Here is a 12857-nt window from a genome sequence, read left to right as displayed (position 1 = left end):
GCTGACCAGTTTTATCCAAGAAAGATAATTTCCATTATTGTGTTTATTTTCAGATTGGTGAGCAGCACGGTGAAACCCATTACAATTCTCAACTCTGAACCTTTCGATAACGTGCCTCCCTAGTGGTCAGAGGAGATTCCTGATCAGAGAGTATCCACTCAATTTTGTGTATATAAAAATAACCTTCTAAAACCATTCTTCTTTTCATTGTAAAGTCATTTAGCAAGTGCATGGGTTTTGGAGTTGTGGTTGTTGAAAGATTTTTTGATCATTTGAAAGATCAAAACAGGATAAGTGCTAAACCTCCAGCATGAAGAGCTGAAACCAGGCTATCATCTCATCTTCCAATGAACATGTTGTTTTGTTTGTGTGTGCATGTTTGATTTTTGTTGAGTTTTTCCGTTATGTAGAAAACACTGCAAAAAACTTTCAACCACAATTTTCTGTGATCGAGGAGCACCATTACCTCACCGTTTTATAGCAGAAGAGCAAAATTAAACAAGCAAACTAGAGAAAATCACAGTAACAGATGTAAAATCTGAACATCCCAACTCAAAACATGATCACTACCTAATAAAAAGATATAGCCTTAACCCTCTGAGCTACCAGAGATGACAGAGTTAACTGCTTTTTTTGGGGGGAGACCCAAATGACACCAACAAACTTCCATTGAAAACATTTAAAGTGTCCACTGCTTATGTCCCAAACTTACAACATGCACCCTAGAGGTACAGCTATCTTTATAAGACATAGTATCCTAAAACAATGTAGTATAATCAATGGCTCAGTTGTAAAGCTTTCTCTTTATAACCCTTAGCTGCCTGGTTCAAGTCTGACCGGTTCAAGGGGTCTGTTTCTGTGTACTGACTACTGGTCAAAGGTGGGAAGTAACGGAGTACAAATACTTTGTTACTGTACTTAAGTAGATTTTTTTGGTATCAGTACTTTACTCCACAATTTATTTTTCAAACGACTTTTTACATTTACTCATTAAACTGCCTGTGTCAGACCACAGGCAGGACATCTACGGCACGCGGTGCAGGACCAGAGCCAGGAAAATTGTGAAGGACCTCAGCCATCCCAACAATGGACTCTTTTCTCTGTTGTGTTCGGGAAACGCTTCCGCTCCCTGAAGGCGAACACAGAGAGAATGAGGAGGAGCTTCTTCCCGCAGGCCATTCGGTGTTTAAACCAGGAAACACCCAGGATCTAAAAACTGGCCCACTCTCTCCATCATCACCCTTTTTCCCCTGCACAATCACACTTTTCGTGCTACGGCACATTATACACTGGACTTGCACAGCACAGTGCACTTTACATTTCATATTTTCTTTTTCATATTTATTTCATATTTTTTTATATTCTTATTTTTATACCACACCATTCCGACAAGGACACTTTACACCACACCTTACTGCACACGGACACTCATGGACAATCAAAAACCATGCCTAACTTGTTTACTGTTGTTTACTGGTTAACTGCACACTGCCATAAACATTTTCTGTGTACATTTTCTGTGTATGTGTATATATATGTATATATGTATATGTATGTATATATACATATATATTTGTATATCTTTATATCTTTATTTATCTGCCTTCTTTTTCTTATTATATTTTTCTTTAAATTTTGTTATTATATTTATATTTTTATTCTCCTTTTTACCCTATTTTATTCCCTCATGCCGGACCGTCGTTAAAAGCATTTCACTGCATGTCGTACCCTGTATTTGCGGCATTTAGCATTTGTATGTATGTGTATGTGACAAATAAAATTTGATTTGATTTGATTTGATTTGATTTGAATTTTTACACAAATATCTGTACTTTTTACTTCTTAAATTTTCAAAAACAGACTCGTTACTTTAGTTTTAATCCATTGATTTGGTGAAATATTTTTTTTATTTTCACTGTGCGCCGATTTCAGCCAAACAACCGATTTCCTGTCATTGCGTCTTTTTCAATCCACTCATTTAGTAAATGATAGATCATTAAGAGTCGCTCGGGATAAACACTTCCAACAGGAAGTGGCTATATCTCGCTATCTTTGTCTCTCTATTTTCTCTATCTAATTGTCTCTGTGTCTCTTTTAGTAAATGTCTCTGCCTCACTGTATATGTCTCTCTCTTGCTGTCTCTCTATTTGTTTCTCACTCTTTCTAAAGCTGTGTCTGTGTCTCTTTGTCTTTGTTTCTTTCTTTCCTGCTTATTTACATGTCTAACATAGTTTTGAGTTTTGAAGTAATGCCTTTAGTGATCTATGTGGAAAGACTTCCCTGGTTTGATTCTTACCTCTAGTTTTATATTGAACATTATAAGAAGTTTTTAAAAACAGAACAATAAAAGGTCATTAAAATTGGTTGCTGGTAAATCATGGTATATCAGTGGTGCAGGTTTTGGTGATTTGGTTCTTGTACCTGAGTCACTTCTCATAGACTTTGAGTAACTGAGAGAATGTACAGAAAGGAGAGGTTTTGACCCTCTACCATCATGATCTAAGAGAAAACAGTGGTCTCTTAACTATAGAAAAACCAAGAGTCCAATAAGCAAAGCCTTGTTTGCCTCCCCTGTGGTAGTGTAGTGGTTAGTGATGCGGCCTCTGCTATCTGACTCACCCGGTTCAATTCCTACCCCTTAGCTTTCCTTTAAATTGTTTAAAAAGTTTTATTAAAGAACCAAAAAGAGCCTAAAAATCAGGTTCTTGCAGGAGATCCTGTGGCTCAATTGGAAGAGCTTTACCTCTGGGTTGAGAGGTTGCCGGTTCAAACCCCGGCCAGGGCTCAAAGTTAAGAGTGTGGAAGGTTCCAGTGACCATAGTAAGGAAGGTGTCAGAAATGGCTGCACGGAAGGTCGGATGTGGACAGTTTCAGAGGGCGAATCCTAAACCAGGGGGGCAATATTCAGGCGTCTGCCCCCCTGGCATCTGAGAAGCTGAAAAGAAGGGGTTATGAAGCAAAAACATCCAAAAAAGTTTCAACATAGGCTCCAGCCAAAAAAATTTATATACTTAAACTTCTTTTCCCCTTAAATGCAAAACACTTATTTACCTATTTTGAGGCTGTAACCAAGCAGATCTTCACAGCCTTTGCTCAACCACTCCATTGCTCACCCACTCCATTGCTCACCACACACTAATTTCCACACAATTTATCCAGTGTAAGGACAAGCCAGATTTGAACCAGCAACCTCTGAGCTCAGAGGCAAGGCTTTTACCACAAAGCCATCAAGTCCCACAAGTCACCTTCTTTTTTTGGGGGGTTTTATCCTTCGTTTCATGCTTCAAAGCAAGAAATTCAGACCAGAAAGAAACACAGAAAGCAGGATTCGAACCCTGAACCAGTCTTAACCCACTGAACCATCCAGAAGGACAGGCTGCAGTAATTGTTTTGAGCAGGTCTATCTTTTTTTAAAACCATCAACGCAAGACTATAATGCTAAAGACTTAGGAAGTAAACCGATATCGTGAAAAGCAGGGACAATGCAGGATTTGAACCCTGATTCATGCCATTAGCGAGGCACCAGCATTAACCCACTGAACCATCAGGAAGGACAAGCTGAGAAGCTTGTTTAGAGCAGGTCTATCTTTCTTTTTAACCCATCAAAACAAGAACATAAAGATGTAGGTATCAGGAATTTAACCTACCTCATGACTAGCAGACAGAAAGCCAGGTTTGAACCCTGACCACCAACATTAGCAAAGTACCAGTCTTAACCCACTAAGCCATCAGGAAAAAACAGGATGGGAAGCTTGATAAGAACAGGTCTATCTTTCTTTTCAAACCATCAACACAAGAATTTAACGCTAAAGAAAGATGTAGGAAGCGAATACAGATGTAAGGAGCACAAGTTGAACCCACATTGTAAATAGCAGGAAAATAGTAGGATTCGAACTAAGATCCACCACCAGCGAGATACCAAGATTAACCCACTGAACCATCAGTGAAGACAGGCTAGGAAGCTTGTTTAGAGCAGGTCTATCTTTCTTTTCAACCCATTAAAAACAAAATATATCACTAAAGAAAAATGTAGGAAGTGAATCCTGATCGTGACTGGTAGGCAGAAGGCAGGATTCGAACCCTGAACCCCACCAAAAGCACGACACCTGATTTAACCCACTGAACCATCAGGGAAGAGAGGCTGGGAAGCATGTTTAGAGCAGGTCTATCTACCTTTAAACCATAAACACAAGAATATAAAGCTAAAGAAAGCAGGAACATAACCAACATCGCAACTAGCAGACAGAAAGCAGGATTCAAACCCTGATCCTCACCATCAGCAAGTCACCAGCCTTAATCCGATGACCCATGGAAGAGATCAGACTGGGATGCCTGTTTAGATGAGGCACAAGCCTTAAACCACTGAGCGACCACTGCTGAAAACATGTGTGCTTTTTGGAGGGTTCATACTTTGTTTCATGCCAGCGCAGTAAGAAAGAAGGCATGTAGGACTGGCGTTGAAACCTTATCACCAGCATGGACTACAGGCTTGTTCAGGCACAAGCCTTAACCCACTGAGCTACCACAGAAGTGCTTTTTTATTTTTTTTTTTTTTTTTGGTGGAGTTATCTTTCATCAAAGACCAGGAAATCAAGAAATTAATCCAACACAGAAAGGACAGAATTTCAGAGTGGACAAGGTCCAGAAGTTTTATTTACCAACACAGCAACCAGCTCGACCAGGAATCCAACTCTCAAACTCATCCTCGTGGGGACTCTGACATTAACCCACTAGGCTATCACATCTATCTATCTATCTAATATGATGTAAATCTGAGGGTTAGGTGTTGTTTATTAGTATTATCACCAAAAAATAGAACAATCAAAGGTTCTCTAAAAGCAAAGCTGCGTTCGAGGTCCTGTGGTTCAACAGGATGAACGATGCCCTTGGATTGAGAGGTTGCTGATTCAAATCCATAGCTGTGTATATACAGGATATCATAGGAAACACTGTTCTGAAAGGACGATTGATGAAGCAGCTATACACTGAATGGTAGATGAGTTAAATAATTGCCTGGACGAATGCTAAAAGATGTTTTTAATGGTAACTTGAAAGAAGGGCACAATATGTGAGTGATTCTCCAGAGGTGTGATTAGAAGCAGAGTTTTGACTTATTTTTGTACATATTTAGACACAGCACCTATTCCTTTTCAAACCTCATACCCATTACATCACAGCCTTTGAGCAGAGGTTCACTTTTCAGACTCCTGTTCACCCAGCCAGTCTTCTCTCCCCACTGAGAGACACCATATCCATTTGATTCCCCAACACATACCCATTCCTTGTGTGGGGTTGTAAAGCAGTAGCTTCACTAGCTTTCATCCACCATTAACACCCGTTCACCACACCATTCCATACTTCAAGGAACGCAACCAACGTATGGACATGCCAGATTCAAACCAACAACCTCTAAGCTTAGAGTCAAGTATTTTACCACAAAGCCACCCAAGTACATCTTTTCTTGGTGAGTTTTATCTTTTTTTTAAAAACCAGCTGACCAGGAAATTGTTGATATAGAAAGAGAGAAGCTTGAATACCAGCAAAATTGGGACATGAAACATACTTCCCAGCCACCAGAATGCAACAAGCTTTTGTTGCATTTTGTCTGACAGCATTAGCCTTATTTTTTATGAGGTTTATATTTCATTATTATACTACTATCACTTAAGAAAGACCAGGTATGAAGGAGTAATGCAACAACTCAGGTCAAATCCTGAAAACTAAATTGATCAATGCACTTGAACCAAGGTTCAGGGCTGAGACCGGTGTAGATGTTTAACTCATTGAGCCATTAATTTAGTTTTAAACACCCCGCTGTTTGATTGGATGCAAATGCTTACTTATCTTGATTTAACAGCTTGAATTTTTAAATCAGGAAACACTTGATCAGTGGTTCCTGAGATGCAGCCTTACTTCCTGTGTGGTGTTTCACTATTAGATTTAGGCACATCATTTCAAGTATTAAAATTTTTTTGTGATGTTGAACTGCTCTGGGATAAACGGGATCGTAAATAAATCTCTATTAATAAGCATCTTTGCCACATTTTACAGGAGGCACGGCAAAGTATTTTAGCTGAATACTTTTATTTCAGTTGGAGAAACAAACTGTCCGGATACCGAGAGCATGTAAAGCTGTTCTTCATGCTAAAGGAGGATTTTCATTGAAAATAAAGTTTAACATCTGAACATTTATATATATTTGTTTGATCATGGTAAGACATGCACTTGTCCCTAAAAAGCGATAAAAGACTTCATGTTTCCAAACTTTTGACAGGCCCTGTATAAGGGAAGAAAAAAAAGAAAGTTAGTTCAGTTCTTGGCCAGAAGGTGGCACAATCACAAAACAGCTTTGGTCCATTCTGAGCATGCGCTTGTATATAATAATTGTGATGATACATACATAGATGCATTTCTGAAGAACACAATCACACTGTTTATTTTTTTTATTATTATTATTGATCAGCACTTTACAAAAGAATGGTTTTGAATATTGAAATTCCTTCAATACCTTTCATTCAAACAGCCTGAACGTGATGTGAGCCAAATCTGATGATGAAGATTTGAAGCAAAATAGCATTAGTTATTAGCAGTAAGCGTTTCTAACATTTTATCAGCATGCAAAGTTGTTTCGGATGCTCACATCCTATGTGGTGGCTTTGCTTTTTGTCAGCTTTATTGTCCTGAGGATTTGTGAGAGTTTGAGTTTGGCATATGTAGCGACTTTAGATAAAATCCCAAATGGTGGAAATTGATGTCATATTGTGTTTAACTGATTTCGACCATGGAAATGCAGGAATGTCAGGCTTTTGGACACACGATTCAAGTTCTGACCACAAACTTGCTTCCAAATTAGTCTAAAATGTGACCAAATGGTGGCGCTACAGCATAAGAAGTACTTGGTCTAAATGTTCCTCAGACCCTTTCCAAGCAGTCTTACAAATTTTAAACCCTTTTTACCAGACGGTTCTATGGTCCGCCTGATTCATCCCAGCCTAGAAGATGAAGAAGCAAAATCAGAATAAGAAGAAAACAAAAAGAATAGAATTCCCAAAGCTTTCAGGATCATTATCGCCAACAATGACCGCATTCTGCATTCAAAACAATAATCATTTATCTCGTTTTCAAGCAAAGCCATTGGTCAATTACACAAAATGTGGTTAGCGGGTATTTAAATGATATTTACTATATGATTCACTTCGAGAGTATTTATTTATTTTTGTCATGAAATAGAAAAAAGGATCAAAGAATGCACTTTTCTTACTTTCCATGATCTTCAGGAAATCTGGTTTATTTACTTCCTGTTGTATTCCTGACTTTTGGAATATTCCATATATTTACTATGGGTACAATTGTTTATGTAATGATTCTAGTGAACCTCGGGGAACGTTTTTTCATTACTTGACGTATTAGGACGTTTTATCGTTATAATTATAATGATAATATTTTAATAAATACTGTATATTCCTTCATTTATTTATCAGGTTACTTTAAAGGACACTTTGCCTCGAATCTAAACAAAGTATCTTATTATTTTACTGTCCTACCTCAGAAAAGCTTTTTAGCCTGATAACAGTTGTTCAGGTCTCCAGTCGCAGATGCTCATGATAATGGTGATGATGATGATGATGACAATATGCCTTCATCGACTTTACCTCAACCTTCCTGTCTGACAGCCCTACTTCCTTTTTTTTGAGAAATGAAGTGACTGTTAGTGGCATAAAATTGTGTCACTGAAAGCCCCAGTCTGTCACAGTAACCTTATTATAGTGATGGAAAGAATAAATATAGAGCTCGAGCCCAACAACGGAGGACTGTGAGAAAGAGAGGTGGTGGAGAAAAAGAAAAGAAAAAAAAAAGGAAAGATAAAATCTCCAAGCTGCATGTTTCACTCACATTAGGCTTGAAGAAAACTGCACACTATTCACATATACAAGCAAAAGTTTGTGGACACCTCATCATAAGATCTTTTTGGAGATCCCATTTCACATTTAGTCTCTGTCTGCTGTTATAATGACCTCTGCTCTTCTGGGAAGATGTTCCAATAGATTTTGTGGAGATTTCTGCTCATTCAGCCACAAGGGTGATGAAACATACTGGGTAAGGTGCTCATGTAGGTGAGGTGAGGAGTTCAAGTTTCACAAAGGACATTGTCTCAAAGCAGCTTTACAGAATTTGAAAAATTGAATCGAATGATGTGTGTTTATCCTAGGGTGACTGTGGCAAGGAAACACTCCCTTAGATGGTATGAGGAAGAAACCTGGAGAAGAACCAGACTCAAAAGAAGAACATATCCTCAGGAGGAGGCCTGGGGTGCTGTTCAGAGTTCTATTGCAGGGCAGTCAAGATCTTCCAATTTAGCTAATATAAAGCATATTTATATATCATGCAGCTGGAACAGCTTTGGGTCTTCATGTTCAAGTGAAGGCAAAATTTCATGCTACCACATCCAGACATCCAATAAAATTGTGTGCCTCAGATTGTGTGTGTTTCAGGAGAATATACAGTATATATGTGTAATATATACCTGGAAAAGTCAGGTGTCCCAATACTTTTGTCCAATTAGTGTATTTCTAGAGTGGAAAACATTTATTTTATACAAAGTAGGATCATAATTGGACACATTTTCAAGCTTCTTGTTCAAGAAAGAAAAAAGGTACAAAAACGGACTGCAGCGCCATCTTGTGGTCAACAGTCATAATAGCATTTTATCGTACATATTGTGTAATCAATATGGCACACACACTCATACACTGTGCATTCATTAATTCATGTCATATCTAAATTAATTTTCAAGTGTTTCATTATGTTTAATTCTACTTATGTTATTCTTAATATTATTTCCAGATTTGTTTGTGTCAAGGTGAAGAAACAAGTTTATTTTTCTTTTTAATGAGCAGTAAAACAAAATAATATTTATAAAGTACATACACACTAAACTAATTTATTTTGTTCCGAATTGCAAGAACTGTACAGAGCATTGTAAAGAGCTTTCTGGTGTTCACACATTCTTCCATCTTCAGCCATAGATAATATTCAAAGCTATTTCACCATTCTCTTTTTCAGCATATTCCTTTGAAGACTTTCTCCTTTTGGAACCAATTTTATCAGAAAAAAAGATAGAGTCATATTGGGTTGATGCCCCAGCAGCGTGTCCTGTAGTCCCCTGGATCTTTTGTAAATTTTTACTTTTTCATGAGAGAAGAAATATCCAGGAATACACTCTGAAAGACAAAAGGTAGTGTACAGGGAAGGAAAACAGTGTTGGAAATATTAGTCAAATCATTTGAATGTCAAGATACATTACGTCATCCATCTGCTTCAATCTAAAGATTTTGATCATATTTGTAATTCACAAATATTTGACTTTACCATAAATAGAGGTCAAGTAATGAATCTTTTTTTGCTGATTAATTAGGAATGGTTGATATTTGCTGGAACTATCGGCAAAAATCCATACCGACAGTTTTTCCGGGTTGCGTTATACAATACGAGAGCGGCCTCTAGAGGTGAATCACTGACACCACGTCTCATTTTATTTGTAGTTTTTTTTATTCATTTAGGATGTAACTGTACTTATTTATTTGGAGCGTAACTTTTTGTTTCAGTTTGAATGCATCTTTAATTTTCCTCAATATTTGTTGATATAATAAATATATTCATATTTATTTCATTTAGCACATTTTCATGATTAAGTACTGCTTTTTTAGTTTGTTTGTTTTTTTAAACAGGATCCAACCTAGCTCTGGTATTGGAAAAAAAAACGATTATCGCTGGACCTCTACTAAAAAGTAACTCAGATATTAGTGGCTTTATCAACTTGTGCATTAAATCACATTGGTTTGCATAATATTTAGAAATCAAACAAAAATTGCACACCATTCAGAACTCACATATAACTATATGTGACAAAACAGAAGCTAAAATTTTTTTTTTAATCTAGGGCTTGGGTCAGTGTTAATCCATCAATACGGACTAATCCGAGGTGTACATACACTAAACAAACTGTATTAAACACATGACACTAATAATTTATTTAAGTACTATTGATAATATCAGGCCTTCAAAATCCACTGTGATTATAGATATTTGATCCTGATGATTGTATGACCTCAATTTGTTATCTCGTGCCTATATGATGTTTTGTAAGGATGTCAAGATCTAAAAATTGGTGAAACAGTTTTAATATCAAGTGATTATGGCTGTATTTCTGTTTGTGAAGGCCTACTTTGGCTAAAACCTCGAAACTAAACAACGAGGTAGCCTTGTCATAATACGTAGCAAAGGAAATATTCTAGTTTTGTGTCTTTTAAAAAATCCTTGAGAATTTGAACAATAACTGGTTTGTGTATCTAAAATTTATATTATAAAACTTCTCTGTCTTACAGTGGTTACGAGCTACTCACAGAAGACTGAATTACTGAGTCTCTAAACCAGCAGGTCAGAGGCCGTGTGTCTTTTGGCTCTACTTGCCATTGACATCCTCCTTCCTCCTTGCGGTGTGTTCATGGGTAGGTCATTAAGTGAGCCGAGTTCAGACTCAGAGCTCCTTGTGCTGGGGCAGGACGGGCTGGCCGAGGCGCTGTCTGAAGGCATCCGTGCCATGAAGCTGGCTTTTCGGGGGGCAGGGTAGAAGTCACTATCTGAGGATTCTGCGTCACCCTCAGTTGGTTCTGGTATATGGCTTGGTCGGAGCATAATGTTCCGAATGCCTGGTATCTCGCTATGGCTTGGCCTTTGAGTGAGCTGACCTTCAAGAGTTTGTTGGCCAGAGTTTGAAAGTCTGCTGTCTTTGCATGAACCAGTGCTGCTGTCTGGAGGCAAGTCATCATTTGGATCATCCTCAGCATGATGTTGCTCTGTAAGACTTTGAAGGCGTCCATTGTGGATCAATCCTTGGCTTTCCTGGCATGCCTGGATTATGCAAGACACGGGAAGAGTCGTACCTGTAAAGATGCTATGTCTCTGCTCGGCTATTATGGTATTTGTACCCATATTGGATAAATACAGAGGATTCATCGGGCCAGAATGAATGCTGATTTTTGCAGTTTTCCTCATTGCTAATTCCGCCATTGCTGCCTGCTTTGCTTTGTAAAGACTGTCATCCTCTGCGAAGTGCAAGCCAGATAAAGCCTGTTTGATTTTCTTTGTCCCTAAATGAGATATCTCGAGGAAGTTCAGGAACAGAGAAACCCCAGAAATGACCATCATAAACACCATAAAGATGGTCTTCTCAGTTGGTCTGGACACGTAACAGTCCACAGTGTTTGGGCAAGGCAGCCTGTCGCACTTGAACAAAGGATCCAGCCCTATTCCATATAAGATATACTGGCCCACAATGAAGCCAACCTCCAGCACAGATCTGGTAAGGATATGGATGATGTATGTGCAGAGTAAAGAACCTCTCAGAGGAGCCTTTCTGATTTTTTTATGCTCCTCCAGCTTGCGAATCTCTCGCTCCAGACGCTTGTGCTCCTCTAGTAAGAACTCTGTCTCTTCCAGCTCAGCTCGCAGTTGAAGTTTCTTCTTGTGCCTCTCTTTATCCAGAGCTCGGAGATGGTACAATGCATGCCCCATGTACACCAGCGAAGGAGATGAGACAAAGATGATCTGCAGCACCCAGAAGCGGATGAGTGAGATCGGAAATGCCTGGTCATAGCAGACGTTCTTGCAGCCTGGCTGCTCCGTGTTGCAAATGAAATCGCTTTGCTCGTCCACCCAAACGTCCTCTGCCGCCACACCGAGCACGAGCATCCGGAATATGAACAGGATGGTGAGCCAGATTTTGCCCACGATGGTGGAGTGAATGTGCACCTCCTCCAAGATGCTTCCTAACAAGTTCCAGTCTCCCATTTTTACAGCCACATGTTCAGGTTATATTAAAATAAAGCCTACCACAAGTGAAGCTTGACGTAAAAAGTATCCTTGCTTCAGTGTCTTGTTGATTTATGATTTAAAACTGAATTTTGTCGTTATCTTTAACCAAATTTCCAAACACGATCAGTCGATTTGCAACCAGCATTTGCAAATCCATTTCTTTCCCAAGTATTTCGAAGGTCTTCTTTTTAACAGGTTTCAGAAATCTCAAAACAAAATAATAGCATCCAAATTCACACAAAAATAACCGAGTTACTTCTCAACAGGGCGCATCCTTCATCTTTCTTTCCAGAAAGATGCTCATGTTCACTGCAAAAAAAACAACAAAATCATGTTCCTATGAACTTGTCGTATGAACACAGTTCTCTCTGAGCATAACACTGGCCACACTGAATGCTCCACACGCTTGTTGAATGCAGAGTTTACGGGATGAACAAATTGATCTGCAAGGACCTGGACAATACCCAATGGCAGATGACAACCAACAGAGTAGCTTTTACACCATAGTGTTACTGCCCACAAAACCTAATGTAAAAAAAACCTAATTGTCCTATCATTAAGATCTTAGTATGGTGGCTCAAATATAAAAAGGACTTCTTATTTCTGTGCATTGCTCAAATATATTTGATTCATCGGATGTATAATCTATAAAATAAGTGTTTTTTTATAGTTGACTGAATCATCCGACTAGGTGTTAAACTTTCACTCGAAGAGTATAAATCACAGTAAACAGTTCTGGATGAAGACTTTGTACCAGACTGAATCAGGCAGCATTTAAAAGCATACCAAATTTACCTTAATGTACTGTAAATGCAACAAAAAAGAGAATACCCTCTATTAAATCAATGTGTGCAAGTGAGTCTGTTATCCTGACATGCCCTATGTTGGATACACACTCATAAAAAACGACCATGCCCAAGGCGTTTAATTAGCTTTCCATCACCCTCTGACAGAGTCAATGAAGAATTGATTTGATTTTCCCT

The 12857-nt window shown here is 38.4% G+C and overlaps 1 protein-coding gene across 1 annotated transcript; it reads right to left on the bottom strand.

Moving 5' to 3' along the window:
- Positions 1-8717: 8717 nt before the first annotated feature.
- Positions 8718-12259, bottom strand: gja10a (gap junction protein alpha 10 a). Its single transcript, XM_046855156.1, has 2 exons — positions 10404-12259; positions 8718-9221 (listed from the first exon to the last, which is right to left on the bottom strand). Exon 1 carries the CDS (start codon positions 11848-11850, stop codon positions 10426-10428), a length of 1425 nt encoding a protein of 474 aa, XP_046711112.1. The 5' UTR covers positions 11851-12259; the 3' UTR covers positions 8718-9221; positions 10404-10425.
- Positions 12260-12857: the final 598 nt, after the last annotated feature.

Source organism: Silurus meridionalis, chromosome 8 (assembly GCF_014805685.1).
Source record: "Silurus meridionalis isolate SWU-2019-XX chromosome 8, ASM1480568v1, whole genome shotgun sequence".
Classification (NCBI taxonomy): Eukaryota; Metazoa; Chordata; class Actinopteri; order Siluriformes; family Siluridae; genus Silurus; species Silurus meridionalis.
This window is presented reverse-complemented; position numbering and strand designations above follow the sequence as displayed.

What these genes read in the sequence shown, in the direction of transcription:
- gja10a (XM_046855156.1), bottom strand. Translation starts at nt 11,850, where the DNA reads ATGGGAGACTGGAACTTGTTAGGAAGCATCTTGGAGGAGGTGCACATT.